The sequence below is a fragment of the Eptesicus fuscus genome, chromosome 9 (assembly GCF_027574615.1).
Source record: "Eptesicus fuscus isolate TK198812 chromosome 9, DD_ASM_mEF_20220401, whole genome shotgun sequence".
NCBI classification, from domain to species: Eukaryota; Metazoa; Chordata; class Mammalia; order Chiroptera; family Vespertilionidae; genus Eptesicus; species Eptesicus fuscus.
Window position 1 is genome coordinate 11,215,301 of NC_072481.1, and position 15,233 is coordinate 11,230,533.

A 15,233-nucleotide genomic window follows, 5' to 3' on the forward strand; every position below is an offset into this window, starting at 1 on the left:
CTATAGGAGGCACGGGGAGGGCAGACAGGCCAGAGTACATCTCGGAGTTATCAGCAGGCCACCAGGACGCTCAGCAACCTCCAGACTTTAGGGAGCTTCCAGCCAGGCTGCACAGGACAACTAGGATGGAAAGCAAATCTTCTAGTCCCAGGGCTGTGTCCTGGGTGGCTACTTTTTTAGGAGCAAAGCTAATTTCTCACTCCACTGGGCCCACAGAACAGAGAGGGCATGACTGCAATCCACACAAGTGCCCAACTGCAGATGGATTAGTTGGGTGCCCCCCAACCCAGGTGAGGCTAGACATTGGGCCAGGCCCTGGCTCTGCTCTCCCAGGAGCCAGAGAAACGAGTGCATTTCCTGGCGCTCTTTCCTAGTAGTCCTTCCTGGGGTTCTCAGGCCCTTCTCTGGACGCTAAGCCAAGTGCCGAGGTGAGCGGAGGCTGGGCGGAGGTGCGTGACACCAGGGTACTCGGTACTAACTACTCCCCGGCAGGTCGCGTGCCCAGGAGGCTGGGCGCCCGCAGGACTTCGGAGCGAGGACAGTCTCCTGATGTCGGGACTGGTGGACTGGAGCGCCACACCCTCGGAGCAAGACTGGTATTCCCACATAAAGCAACACCTCCGTGTTTGTCACCCCGAGGCCTGGCCTGAGCTGGTGGCCACCCTCTCGGGAAAGTTAGGCGGGGAGACAGCCAAGCGCAGAGAAACCCGGCGGCGGGAGCTCCAGAACGAGCCGGGGCGCGGGGCTCTCCGCCCTGTCCCGGGGGCGCCGGCCAGGGCGGCACCGCAGCTCTGCCGCGCCATCGCTCCGCACCGAGGGCCGGCCCGAGGCTCCCAGGCGGCGGGGAGAAGGGGCCCGGCCCCGGGCCGCCAAGGCACCCCCTCCTGCGCGCCCGGAGGGAGCGGCCGAGCGCACCGCCCGCTCTTTCTGTTTCGCGTCCCTCCCTCCGCTGCCCCCGCCCTCGCTCCCTATTTGGAGCGGAGACACCCCTGACGTCGGAGCCGCTCGCTCGCCGCTCCCCCGCACCGCGCGCCCGCCCGGGGCCGCAGACGGCGCGCCGCGCAGCCCAGCCGAGCCTCGCGGGGCCGCCGCCAGCCCTGCCGGCCGCCTCCCCGAGCCTCCCGGGGCCGCCGGGCCTGCCACCCCCGCGGTCCGCATCCAGCTCCGCAGGAACCGACAGGCGCGCCGCGCTCCTCGCCGCCGCCGCGCGCGCGGTAAGTCCTGTCCCGGCCGGCACGCGGGCGCCCGGGTTCCAGGGGCTTCGGCCGCAGGGGCCGTGCCGCGCCCCCGGCTGCGAGCTTCGTACCCGGCCTGTCCGGCGGCCCAGGGCGCGGGGCCGAGGCGCCGCCGCCGAGCCCCTCCGGACGCCGGGGCTGGGGACGTGGGCGCGGCACGGGGTGGCCGGGGGACACCGCTGCGCCCTGAGCCCTTCCCCGGACTCGCCCGGCGTTTCCATTTCTCGGTAGGAGTTTCTGGAGCCGGGAGAGAACGGGAGGGCGATGCGTGGCGGAGCGAGAGCCCGGCGGGTCGAGGGCGGGTCGGGTCGGGCCGCGCCGGGAGCTGGGCCGCCGCGCTCCCGCATCCCCCAGGCGGTCCCCGGGCCTCTCCGCGCCGCGAGCCTCTCCGCACCGGTGCGATTCTGCCTCCCTTTTGTCTCTCTCTGTGTCTGTCTCCCTGTCTGCCTCCCTCTCCCTCTCCGTCCCTCCGGTTCTGTCTCTTTCTTTCTGTTTCTCCGCTCCGAGTTTCCCCGGGTTTGCGTCTCTGCCGGTATGTCTCTGTCTCTGCACCCCGCCCCGCAGCGGGGGTCTCGGGTGTCTGTGTGTCTCCCTGATCCCTCACCCCCAAACTCAGACAATCGCCCCGCGTCGGAGTCGTCGCAATAGTCCCCTAGACCCCGTAAAAGAAACGAAACCCTCCCCCTACCTCCGCCTGCCCCGAGGGCCTGGCCGGGGTCACCCCCCTGGAATCGGGTCTGGGGCCGGGGGAGCCAGCCTTTCCGGGGGCTCCGTGTTCTTAAGAGCCCCACCCCCGCGAGGCGGCCTGGACAACAGGCCCCGCTGCCGGCCACCTGCCCGCCTGCTCCCTGGGCGGGGCGGGTCTGATCGTTTACCAGCCGCCGTGAAGGGGCAGCTGCGGCCTTGGCGCGGCCCGGGGCTTGGCGGGCACCGGGGGAGCAGTGCACATGTTCAGGCTTTCTGAGGCCCTGGCCCAGCTGGAGGGCACCAGCCTGTAAGGGAGGGACCCCCCCCCACCCCTCGGAAAACAGAGGTCAGGGCCTGAGGCCAAAGTCTGGGCCCTCAGGAGATGGGGGTGAGGAAGCAATTTGTCAACAGGCCCCTCATCCTTTGTTACTGTCAAATCGCCAGCCTCCCGAAACTTCCCCAGATGCTGGGCTGCTGGGGTGTGATTTGCCTTTAGTTGGAGACCAAAGAAAAGGTGAGGCTGGAGCCTTTGCTCGGCGAGCCCCCCCACCGTCCCCCCACCTTTGCAAGCTTTCTCCTGGGCCTGTGGAGTGGATGGGGGGCGGGGGGCGGGGTGTAGGTGCTGTGCGTTGGCTCCGGATAGATCCTCATTCTTTTAAAGTGAAATCTCAGACTGAGTTTAGCCCCTTCCCCCAACCCCCAACCCCAAGGGGTCGGAGGCTGGGGAGCCGGCGGGGATGCTGGCGAGGTCTGCAGGGGGACTTCTGCTGAGCAGATGTGTGGGCCGGTCCTGCAGCCGCTCATTAGCATCGATTCGTTTGGGAGACAGCTTTGGGTCTTCCGGCCGGAGGGTCTTCGCGCAGGAGGGCCCTGGCCTGGGGTGGGGGTTTGTAGCCAGGACGGTGGAGCCGCCTGGCAGAGACGGGCAGGCCTTTGGGGCCTGGGCTGGGACCTGTGTGTCAGCCTCCCGGACGGTGGGTCCGTGCTCTGCCAGCGCGCCGACGGAGGGGGAAGCCATCCTGCGGTGAGACTGGGGTCGTGGAGTCACAGTGGCTTGAACAGTGCTCGGGGCCGATGCCCTGGGAGGGAATCGGCTGAAGTGGACGCTCCCTGTTGTACAGACGTGAGGCTGAGGGAGGTGAAGCCAGGGGCCTGGGCTGTAACCAATAGATTATCCTGCCTCTGGGCACACAGGGAGCCAGGAGATGAGCTTGGGCCTGAAGTTGCCCCGGACCCCGGAGTGGGCCTGGGAAAGCCCGCTGAGCCAACCAGGGCTGGCTCGGACACCGCCTGGCCCCTCCTAGAGTGACCTTTGCAGTTGCACCCTTCAAGGAAGTCCCTGCACTCCGTCCAAGACCTGCAGTGATTGCCGCGCCCTTGCTGATCCCCGAGCCCAGGGCCACAAACGCCACACCCTCTGCACCCAGCAGCCAGCACGGCCTGGCAGCCAGGCCCAGCCTGTTTCCGAAAGTTGGATTCTAGAGGGGGCTGGTCTCTCCTGGGCCCTGTCCCTTCAGTCCATGGCCCAAGAATCAGTCTGAGTGGGATCCTCCTCTCAGCTCCACCCCCCGTACCCCCTCCTTCCCCCCTCCCCCCCAGCAAGCGAGTGTGTGAGGGGGACAGGACTCAACAGTTTATAAAACCTTTTCCCGGCCATCCTGTCATTTGCTTGAGTTTCCCCTCGAGGCTTCCCCTCATCACTGTGGCAGGTGCAACCCCGGATTTGCATATTTTCAGGACCACCCAGAACCTGGGGGAGGGAGTGGGGAGGAGAGGGGGAGGGGGGATCCTGTGGGAGGCAGAGGGGCGGGCGTGGGCAGAGTTCAAGGAGGATGAGTGGCCCAGGGAGACGCCGAACTGGTACTAGCAGTGACATTTACTGAGGACTGATCCCAGGACAGGGCCCTCCAGAGGTTTCCATGCACAGCTGCCCTGTGAGGTGGGTATTACCTCTGCCCACCTTGGCAGGAGAGGGAATTGCTGCAGAGAGAGGATGAAGTGGCTGAGCTAGGATGGAACTCCAGTCTGTCACAGTCCGCCGTGGAGAATGGAGGAGACCCAGACCCTGCTAAGGGGGGTGGGGGGGGTGGGGGGAGTCAGAGACAGAGACAGATAGGCTGGCTTGGGGTGAGTGGATACTTTTATCCAGAAAATCCTGGTGTGCTTGGCCCTAAGTGACCCTGAATATTTAGATTTACCCCAAGAGGAAATGGGGAGCGATTGTTCCTTGCTATACAAATGGACTCTGCTTCACTAAGAGCTTCACAGTGGGGGGCGGGCCCAGGTCTCCCTTGAAATCTGCCCCCTCCTGTGAATTTAAGACTGGATTCCGGCCGTGGGGTAAGCCTCAGAATCACGTGGGAGCCCAGGCAGGTGCCAGGGCCGCGCCCCAGACCTGTGGAGTCAGAAAGTCCGGGGCTGGGACAGGCCTCTCCGGGAGGAGGCGAGGTTCTGGGCGGTGTGGACACCTAGAGGACCCCACACCTCGAGGCCTGTGTTCTTGCTGACCCCCACCCTCAGCCCTTCCCGCGGGAGCTGTGCCAGCGGGTCTCCTGTGTATTCACTGAGCTCTCCCTGTGAGGGAGGTCTGGTGGCCGCCGTCTTGGCCTGAGCCTCCGTTTGCAGTGCTGCCATGGGTCCGCAGTGTCCCCCTGGGAACTTCCTTTCTGTGTGTTGGCAGCCTCAGCATGTATGGGGTGTTGGCACGAGGCCCCGGGTCTGAAGGGCTTGGATTTGGGAGTGGACAGTGAGCGGGTGAAAGGCCACCCCCTGGGTGTGGCGCCCTCACTGAAGCCTCTCCTCAGCTCTGAGGAAGGGCAGTGCCATCCCCGAGGCTGCCAGGAGCAGGGTCGGCCGTGGCCCTGAGCTCGTCTGCAGGGGAGTGGGGAGTGGGGAGTGGGGAGTGGGGTTTGACCCTGTTTGAAGGGGCTTCCCAGATTCCCAGCCAGGCGGTGGCCAAGCACCAGAGTGGGGGACTCAGGCCGACCAGGGACGGGAGACACAGCGGCTGGGCCAGGGCAGGGCGGGGAGCCCCAGGCCTCAGGCCCACTGCAGACTTCTCCCCCCGATTCCCGGCGGCTTCTCCGTTTCCTGCTTCCTCCTCTGTGACCCTCTGCAGGTGCCAAGGCTGCTGGTGGTTCCCCTGCTGCTGTCAGGTTCGACCTCAGATCTGTGTACGACCTGCGGGTTCTGACTGTGGACCGGCAGTGCTCTAAGTGCATGTATTCATTTATTCAGTCCTCCTGACCGAGGCACCGAGGGTAGTTGTAAATAGATCTCAGTTGTTTACCACTTACTTTCTAGTAAATCTGGAGCAAGCCTCTTAACCTCTCTGTGACTCAGTTTCTTCATCTATAAAACGAGGAAAACAAGGGTCTCTACCGCAGAGGGTTGTTGTAAGGACTGATACATGAATTTATGTAAAAGCACCTAGAACTGTGCCAGTCAGTGCAGTTAGCCGTGTGGGCCGACGACAAATCCCCTCTCCTGGCCTTTGCTCAGGCAGTGCCCTCAGCCAGGAGCTCCCTTCCTGTCCTTGCCATTGATAACTGATTGTGATTCTGTGTTAAATCCAGAATTAAGAATCTCTACTCCTGCCCTGGCCAGTGTGCTGAGTGGTTAGAGCCAGGCACTGCTCTAACCGCCTGCTCACTGAAGAGTTTGATTCCAACCAAGGGCAAGTACCTGGATTTTGAGTTCGATCCTCCTCTCCTGACCTCGTCAGTCGATGTATGTCTGGTTTTTTTTTTTTTTTTAAATTCTTTATTGTTGAAAGTATTACATATGTCTCCTTCCCCCCCATTGACCTCCCCCTCTTCCGCTCCCCCCAGTACATTCTCTCCCCCCACCCAGTCGATGTGTGTCTTGATGTCTCGCTCACATCACATCGATGTTTCTCTCTCTCTCTCCCCCTCCCTCCCTTCTACTCTCTCTGAAAAGCAATGGAAAAAATATCCTCAGGTGAAAAAAAAAAAATCCTCAGGTGAGGATTAACAAAGTAAATGAAAAAGAATCTCTGCTTCCTGCCCCCACAGCCCTCTCTGACTGCCCCTACTTTAGACAACTTCCTCTTAACCCACTTCCCTCCCCTCCCTCTCTAGGCTTCGAGCTCCTGAGTGGGCCCAGGGTCTGGGACCCCAGCTCCCCTGCCCATACCCCCGCCTCCTAGAAGTTGCTCAGTAAATGAGTGTGGACTGCAGGGAACCGGGTTGTTTGGCCTGACTTGCTGGGGGGCCTTGGGACCAGTGGGGATCCCCCTTCCCACCTGGTATTCTGAGGTTCCCCTGGACTTGCTGTGTGACCTTCAGGGTGGGGAGGAAGGTCTATATATAAAAAAAAAAAATAGCTGAGTTGCTGCTTGAAAAAAGAAAAAAGCATAAACCAACAAAAAACTAAACCTGCCAGCAAAGAGCCCACCCCAGTCAGTGTGAAGGGGGGGCAGTGGGAGTTCTGGGTGGTGGGTGTGAGGGCAGGAGGAGGGAGGGGGTGTCCTGAGGACCAACATGTCTGGGAGTGAGTGGCCTGGCGTCCTCCCCGCCTCCTATTCCAGCGCTGAGCTTTGGCTCTGATGCCCACCCAGCCTTTCCCATGATCCCCCAGGGGAAGGGACGGGGTGCCTGCTGGGTACTGGGTGCTTTCCCTGCATCATCCCCGGTGTTCTCCAAGGAAGGTGCTCTGCTCCCCATTCTAGGGTTGAGGTCAGTGGGTGCAGAGAGGTGAGCTTTGTTTCCGGACATCACGCAGCTCCTAGGCCGGAGTGCTGGGACTCTCGGAGGAGAGCCCAAGGGCCTTGCTTGTGGGGGCCCAGGCGTCAGCTGGAGCTCAGGGCTGCTGGCCGGGGAAGCTGAGTCTGGCCCAGGCCCCTCCTCCTGCCCAGGGCGGGGGAGAGGGTGGGTGACTGCCCTTCTGTGGACACAGCTGACCCTTAGGATGAACTCTCAGCTGTGTCCTAGGAACGGAGGAAGGTCAGGGAGGTGGCCTTCCCCTCCATTTATCTCACTTCTCTTCAGCTTCGGCCATTGTGTGACCCTAATAACCAGTCCCCATCCTCTGGGCCAGCGACTTCCCTAAAAGACTCACTGTTATCTCCTAGTAAACCTTGTTATTTAGCCTCAGCCCTGATCTCTGCTCACCTTTAGCCTCATCCTGGTCTATACCCTCTCCTCATTCCAACTCCTACTCAGACCCCAGAGCGCATCCCCAGGATTTCATTAAAGTCCCAATCTCCATTCCAGATCCTAAGGAAACGGAAATCACTCCCTGTCCCCGTTGCTTTTTCCCCGGCCACACCTGCCCTGACCTTCCTGAGAAATCATGATGGGGTCAGGTACAGGACAGAAGTCCCCGGATTTCTCGGAGGTCTCTGGGGGCCGGTCCAGCCTGGGGAAAAGCAAAAAGGATAAACCAACAAAAAATTAAACTTGCTAAACATTAAACCTCTCTGGTCAGCCATGGCCAGACCCCGACTCAGGCTGATTCCCTGGGGACGGACGAGCACCATTAGGAGTGAGGAGGCCTCCTGGATGCCAAGCCTGTTGAAAAATTAGCTAGGCTGCCAGTTAGGAAGAAGTCCATTCTATTTTGTTAGGATGTGGTTATACTAAAAACAGGGACTTTGCTGTCGATCTTGTGAGCGAGACCGGAAATGTGTGGGTGAGAGCCTGGGCCGTAACAGACTCATCTGGGATGGGGGCAGACAGTCAGGGCTCACCTCCTACTGCTCTCCCCGCTTCACCCCCCGGAGCTGAGGGGACTTGCTGGATGGAGGAGGTCACAGCCCTGCAGGCTGGCCGGGCCCTGTGTGTAAGCCCAGCTCAGCCAGTCCACTCAGGTTTTCACTGCGAGGGGCAGGCAGACCTTCCCCCAGCATGACCCTCCTCCCCGGACTCTGTATAAAGTACCTGCCCCTTTAGTCAGAAAGTGGGCTGACGGTTGTTCTGAATGGGATGTCCAGCTCCGAGCCAGCCCGACTTGAGTGCTGGGCGTCTGTGGGGCCGGTGGACAGTACCTGACCCCTGCTCCTGTCTCAGCCCCACCCAGGCCGCGCTGGGGACTGTCCCTGGTGGAAGCACCCCTGACTGACTGAGCTGGCCTGGTTCCCACAGTGGCTGCAGAGCAGAACCAACCTGGAGCTTGTTAGAATTGCAGACTCCCACCCGCCCTAGAACTTGCACTCCACAAGTCCCCGGGGAATTCTGAGCATCTACCAGGCTTGGGAACCGGTGGTCTAGGGCAGTGGTCGGCAAACTCATTAGTCAACAGAGCCAAATATCAACAGTACAATGATTGAAATTTCTTTCGAGAGCCACATTTTTTAATCTTAAACTATATAGGTAGGTACATTGTTATTAACTTAATTAGGGTACTCCTATGCTGGCCTTTGCTAAAAACTCAAGGGGCCAAAGAACCGCATGTGGCTCACGAGCCGCAGTTTGCCGACCACTGGTCTAGGGCACCTCACTCATCTTACAGGTGGGGACGCTGCCGCCAGAGTGTCCAGGGTCACACAGCATGTGTGGACTCCGGGCCGTCCAGCGCCCCTTCCCCAGTGGACCTCCTTGCGGGCATTGCCCTCCTTTCTGAATCTCCACAAGCCTTCCTCCTCCTCATTTTTTGAGGTGTGTGTGGGGGAACCTATAGAAGATGAACTTGGGGAACATTGGGAGAGTCCCCCTCTGTCCGGATCCTTGGGACACACACTGCCCTGCAGCGCCATCTGCTGGCAAGTCCTAGTATTGTTCTAGTGTCTTGCTCCATTCAATTTACAGAGAGGGTCAGGTGCTTGGCTTAGATTGTCTCCTGCGTGTCCCAGGTTTGGAGGGAGCTGGGGCTAATGATGTATATGTGTGTAGACTCAGGGCTCAAGGCTTTGGTGGGTTATCCTAAAAAGAAATACAGTCTAGTCCGGGGTTAATTTTTTTTTTTTACCTGGGGTTCAGCCAGCAAAGTGGCCCAAGAGTTCACAGTGACATGAAGGTGGAGGTTAGCTTTCCGGACATCAGAATACTGGCCCCTGTGGCAGCATGTCCAGGAGACGTGCTGGATGGCCAGCCCTCGAGGGCCTGCACTGTGTGGGCAGTGTTTTGTGTTTGCCCAGAGGACCCACAACATCAGCGTGAGGAGGGGGCTAATGATGGCTCAGCACTCGACACGTGCTTGCAACTTAGTGTCCCATTGAGTCCCGGCGGCAATCCTTCGCCATGCACAGCATCACCATCCCTTTTTAGACGCAGAAGCGAGGCACAGAGGGAAGAGCACTGTGTTCAAAGCTATCTAGTAAGTTATAAAAATGGCGGACATGGAGTGTGTGTTATCTGCTGAGGGCTTTTCTTTTTTTTTCTTTTTTAAAAATATATTTTATTGATTTTTCACAGAGAGGAAGGGAGAGGGATAGAGAGCCAGAAACATCGATGAGAGCGAAACATCGATCAGCTGCCTCCTGCACACCCCCCACTGGGGATGTGCCCACAACCAAAGTACATGCCCTTGACGGGAATCGAACCTGGGACCTTTCTTTTTTTTAAAAAAAATATATTTTATTGATTTTTTACAGAGAGGAAGGGAGAGGGACAGAGAGTTAGAAACATCAATGAGAGAGAAACATCGATCAGCTGCCCCCTGCACACCCCCTACTGGGGATGTGCCCGCAACCAAGGTACATGCCCTTGACTGAAATCGAACCTGGGGCCCTTGAGTCTGCAGGCCGACACTCTATCCACTGAGCCAAACCAGTTAGGGCAAACCTGGGACCTTTCAGTCCACAGGCTGAAGCTCTATCCACTGAGCCAAACCGGTTTCGGCTGCTGAGGGCTTTTCATGTAATGCCTCATTTAATCTTCACGACACCCATTGGTGTACACTCTGTTACCAGCCCCAGTTTCGAGGTTCATACGGGAACACGTGTCCAAGGTGTGGTTGGCTCGTAAGTGGGAGAGTTAGGATTTGAACCCAGGCAGTCAGATGTCAGAGCTCATGCTTACACCACCCCTGCCCCCCACTGCCCGGCGTCCTCAGCCTGGCTGGCCTCACCGCAGTCTGTGCTCAGTTCTAGGGCTCTGACGGCCACGGGCACGATGCTTCGGGTTCTGGTGGGGGCTGTCCTCCCCGCCATGCTGCTGGCCGCGCCCCCGCCCATCAACAAGCTGGCGCTGTTTCCGGACAAGAGTGCCTGGTGCGAGGCCAAGAACATCACCCAGATCGTGGGCCACAGCGGCTGTGAGGCCAAGTCCATCCAGAACAGGTGGGGTCCCGGGGCAGGGGTGGAGGGGAGGAGGGCAGGGGCCCAGGAGGGAGGAGGAGGACAGGGCTGCCCGTCCCTGCCTCTGCCTCAGTGACAAGGGCACGGTGACCTCTCCTCCCACAGAGCGTGCCTGGGACAGTGCTTCAGCTACAGTGTTCCCAACACCTTCCCGCAGTCTACAGAGTCCCTGGTGCACTGCGACTCCTGCATGCCGGCCCAGTCCATGTGGGAGATTGTGAGTACCGCTGCCCGCCCTGCCCAGCCTGCCGTGCCCCGCAGAGCCGGCGTGGTCTGGCTCGCCTGTCTTTCTGCCTTCACCTTCTCTCACCTTCTTCACTGGCTTGACACCAGCTCACCTCCTTTCCGTCTCCAGCACCTGCTTGGGTGGTCGCCATCACAGGGCCCTTTGCACATGCTCTTTGTTGGAACACCTCTCTCCTCCTCGCCTAGTTAACGTCTGTTCGTCCTTCCGCTCCTGGCTTAAGCATCATTTCCCCAGGGCCCCCGTCCTGATCGCCTGAGCACTGTGTGCCTTGCTTTGAGCATCTGTCACACCCTCAGTTTTTCACCTGCATTTGGGTGGTTTTGACAAGTCTGTTTCCCACACTAGACTCTGAATTCCTCGAGGGACTATCCTTTTTTTTTTTTTTAATATATATATATTTATTTCAGAGGGAGAGAGAGATAGAAACATCAATGAAGAGAGAGAATCATTGATTGGCTGCCTTCTGCATGCCCCCCACTGGGGATCGAGCCCACAACCCTGGCATGTGCCCTTGGCTGGAATTGAACCTGGGACCCTTCAGTCCGCAGGCCAACGCTCTATTCAATGAGCCAAACCGGCTAGGGTGAGGGACTATCCTTGAGTCCCCAAAACTGGCATGGAGTTGAAGGAGGAGGGGCAAGAAAAGGAAGGAAGGAAGGAAGGAAGGAAGGAAGGAAAAGGAAGGTAACTAGGGGAACAAGATGTTAAAAGGGTTCCTATAGGGCAAACCTCAGCGAGGCTGGTGGTTCTGGGTGAGGGAGCTCTTTGAGGAAGTGAGGTCTGAGCTCAGACCCAGAGGTGGAGTGGAAGGTAACGGCAATGTTTGGGACAGGTGGCAGGGATGGGTTGGGTGAGGACCTCCCAGGCAGAGGGAACAGCAGGTGCAAAGTCTCATGCAGATCAGTCAGCACAGTTGGGAGTGGCGCAAAGTCAGGAGTGGAGAGTTCGCCAGGGGCAGCCTGAAGGGCCTGGGTGGCCTTAGTAAGAAGCCAGGATTTTTCTCCAAGTGCCGGAGGCGGGGAGGGGGAGAGCACTGAGGGGAATTTAGTCAGGGCAGGCCACATTGGATTTTGTCCCTCAGGGGGGCCCTCTAGCTGATGGGAGGGGATGGATGGGAAGGCGGTAGGGCTGGGTGTGGGGAGACAAGTCAGGTGGCCTCTGCAGGGACGCTCCCCTTCTCTGCTGGATGGGCCCGCAGCGCTAACTGGGGTCTCACCGGTGGGCTCAGGATTCTTGGGCCCATGAGGATGTGTGACCCTTGAGGCCGCCCTGCCCGCCTCGGGCCCTTGGAAACCTCTCTGCTGCCCTCCCCAGGTCACGCTGGAGTGCCCCGGCCACGAGGAGGTGCCCAGGGTGGACAAGCTGGTGGAGAAGATCCTGCACTGCAGCTGCCAGGCGTGTGGCAAGGAGCCGAGTCACGAGGGGCTGAGTGTCTACGTGCAGGGCGAGGACGGCCCGGGCTCCCAGCCCGGCACCCATCCCCACCCCCATCCTCACCTCCACCCGGGTGGGCAGACCCCTGAGCCCGAGGAGCCCCCGGGGGCCCCCCACACCGAGGAGGAGGGGGCTGAGGACTGAGGCCCTCGACTCTTCCTCCCCGCTCGTCCCCCGTGGAATGCTGGGAGAAGTGTGTGGGAGAGGCTGACGCCCCCCTTTGGCACTGGATGGACTTGGATTCAGACTTGGACTTGGAATGCTTCCCGGTTGCCATGGAGATCTGAAGGGAGGGGTTGGAGCCAAGCTGCACAATTTAATATATTCAAGAGTGGGGGGAGGCTTCTTCTTCGGAGGGGGGTTCTCTTCCTTTCTGCCTCCTAGAGACGTGCCCTTGGGAGGGGAGAGCGTTGGCTAAGCTGCTGAGGTGGGGGTGAGGCCATGCACATGGCGGGAGCCAGGCTAAGGCCCGTGTAGCCTCTGGTGGGGCAGGGCCCTGGGTACAGGGGGAGCTGGGCCCTGAGCTGGGTGGGTATCTTGCCGCAGTGGCCCTGAAGGAGGGGCTGGGGCTGGGCTGGGCAGGCCACTGGCAGAAGCAGGGAGCTCCAGCCCCACAGGCTTTCCCAGAGGCCTCCCCGACCCCCATGCCCAGGGCAGCTTCTCCCCTCGCACTGAAGTGGCTCTCCCCCCATGGTTGGGAGTCAGGCCTGGGCAGGACCCTGCTGACTCATGGCCCTGGAGCCGGGGCGCGGCTCTTTGGGCCTCTGGCTTTCTTGGCTTTCCAGGGGACGGAGGGAGGCAGGGAGGCGTCTTCCCAGGCCAGGGGGTGGGAGTGACCCCCCAGCCCATCAGCGGGAGAGTGTCCCTCCTTTTCTCTGAGATCTTTGTGCCTCCCACTGCCCCCTAAGTTCTAGGCCCCTCAGAAAGCTGATGAGACAGCCTCACCCTGTTGCGGAAACTTTCTAAATACCTGATGGTGGGGAGGGGTCTCCCTTACTCAGATTCCAAGGAGGGACCTGGGTGGGATGGACTCTGGCTGAGCCTCAGGGGCGAGGGCTCTTGTGGACAGTGTCCACTGTGGCTCTGGCTGCCTGATCCCAGCGGCCTCCCCCCTCCCACTGCACTTTAACCCCAGAGGAGGTGCGGGATCCGGACTGGGGCGGGGCAGGCGGGCAGGGAAGAACTGCCTGTGTCCGCTCTTCTGTCCCCAGCTCTCTGTCCCCAGCAGCTTCCAGCCCCACCGGCCCCCTGCCTGAGGGTGCCCTGCTCCTCACGGCTGTTCTGACAAGAGCTTCTGGAGCTTGTAACCAGTAGATTGTCTCCCTGACGGGCCCTGAGTGTTCTCACGAATAAATTCGTTCAACGCCTGTGTCCTCTCCCTCCCTGGCTGGCTCCGCCGACCCACGGTTCCTGAGGGGCCCAGCGGGGGGGCCTGGGGAAGGGTCAGGCTGCACGGTGCGCCCTGAGTAGACCCTCCTGCATCCTGGTGACCCTCTCACTTTTCTGCCAGGTGCATTGCCCCCCTGGGCCCTGTCACCCCAGCTCCTGTCTCCTTGGGTGCCCGTTTCTGGCCTTGCATATATCTTTGGTGGGCTGCCCAACTGCTCTTTTGGTTTTGGCCCTTGGTCCCTTGGGCTTGCCCATGCCATCCCTTTTCACCCTCACAGTGACCCAGCATCAGTCCTTTCCTGGACCCCAGCCTGGCCTGGCGCAGGAGAAGGGGAAACAGACAAAACTGTGCTGTGCTAAACACACACACATATACACACACACATACATACACATACACATGCAAACTGGTGCTGTGCTAAACACACACATACATACATACACATACACATGCAAACTGGTGCTGTGCTAAACACATACATGCACATGCAAACTGGTGCTGTGCTAAACACACACACATGCACATGCAAACTGGTGCTGTGCTACACACACACATGCAAACTGGTGCTGTGCTACACACACACACACACTGGTGCTGTGCTAAACACACACACATGCACATGCAAACTGGTGCTGTGCTAAATAGTTGACATGAATAACTCACCTATCCTCATAACCACTCTGTGACACAGGTATTGCCCTCATTTTGCAGATGAGGCATGGGCAGTGCAGGGGGTTAAGTAGTGTTCCAGGGTCATCCAGTTAAGAAATGTCACCAATAGGCCTCAAACCAGGCAGTCTGGGCTAATAACTCAGCCCTGTAGGTGCCAGTTCTTCATTACCTGCTGTGGGATGGTCCTGACACCGCACAATGACCCTGTAAGTTTGGTAACGTTAGCCCCAGGCAACTGAGCTTGGGCTCCTCCCCCCCTCCCAGTTCTCCTTTGGAAGGGGACAGCGTGAGGGCTATGATCTCCTTTCTTCCTCGCACACATTGCTGTAACCGCCGCATACCAGGCAATTTACATATATTATTCCTAATTCCTGGAAAATACTCATCTTGCTAATGAGAAAAATGAGGGCCTTAAAGCCCTGGGATTCCAATCTGGCGCCCTCTAGTGCCGACCGTTGTACACTACACAGGATTTCCTTCGTGTCCCAAGCCTCTCTTGCATGGCTGCTCCCTGCACCGCTGTGCATGTTATGACTGTCCCAACTCGAGAACGCCACTTCCTGCAGCTGTGCAGGACACAACTTGCACGATCACCCACAGTGGCCCTGCATCCCTGGACGTGGAATTGGGTTGGAGAGAAGTGTACCTCCTGCGTGCGGACTTCAGTGACCCCTCAGTCTTGGAGGGACAAGTCCTGGCCATATTAATAGTCTTTCTACATGGCCAGAGGTGAGAACTCTCTCGGGGGTGCAGAAAAAGCCCCGCGGGGCTTCCGAGGACTCAGAGATCAGGTCCAAATGAGAGACCTCCTGGGGCTTGGTTTTGGTGCTGGCCTCGGAGACCTGAGCCCTTGGCCGGCTGTGTCTTGGTCGGGAGCTGCCTCCATCCTGTGTATGGAACAAGGCAGGGAATAAATTCATTCGTAGAAACATGAAGAAATTAAGAGGCTGCTTGGGAAGACAGCAGGAAGGCGGGGCTGGTGGCAGGCCTGGAATGCTAGTCAGAGTTCAGGCTTCACGCTCTCTGGCAGGAAGAGCGAAGTGCCTGCGCAGAGCCGGGTTTCAGCAAGAATAAAAGCAGGCTCGTGGGAGGAGGAGGGGGAGGCTGGAGAGCAGCTGGGAACCGCACTAGTTCGGGCAGGAGATGGTGGAGGCCAGGGTTGGGCAGGAGCAAAGTCTGGAAAGGCGGGGTCACACGGCAGAGGCGGGGCCACACGGCTGGGACGCAGCTGATTGGATGTGGGAGCCGCCAGTGGGAGGGGCCAGATTTGAGGGACTAGAGGCGCGTGGCTAGTTGTGCTAGTTTGCCAAT

At 59.5% G+C, this 15,233-nt stretch overlaps 1 protein-coding gene across 2 annotated transcripts; it reads left to right on the forward strand.

Moving 5' to 3' along the window:
- The first annotated feature begins 1,010 nt into the window (after positions 1–1,010).
- On the forward strand, positions 1,011–13,227 carry NBL1 (NBL1, DAN family BMP antagonist). Of its 2 annotated transcripts, none has more exons than XM_054721036.1 (4): positions 1,011–1,214; positions 9,967–10,161; positions 10,285–10,396; positions 11,741–13,227. In XM_054721036.1, exons 2-4 carry the CDS (start codon positions 9,995–9,997, stop codon positions 12,002–12,004), a joined length of 543 nt encoding a protein of 180 aa, XP_054577011.1. In that variant the 5' UTR covers positions 1,011–1,214; positions 9,967–9,994; the 3' UTR covers positions 12,005–13,227. The 2 variants fall into 2 exon arrangements, with proteins under 2 accessions (XP_054577011.1, XP_054577010.1); XM_054721035.1 differs by lacking the exon at positions 1,011–1,214 and adding an exon at positions 8,883–9,197.
- The last annotated feature ends 2,006 nt before the right edge of the window (positions 13,228–15,233 follow it).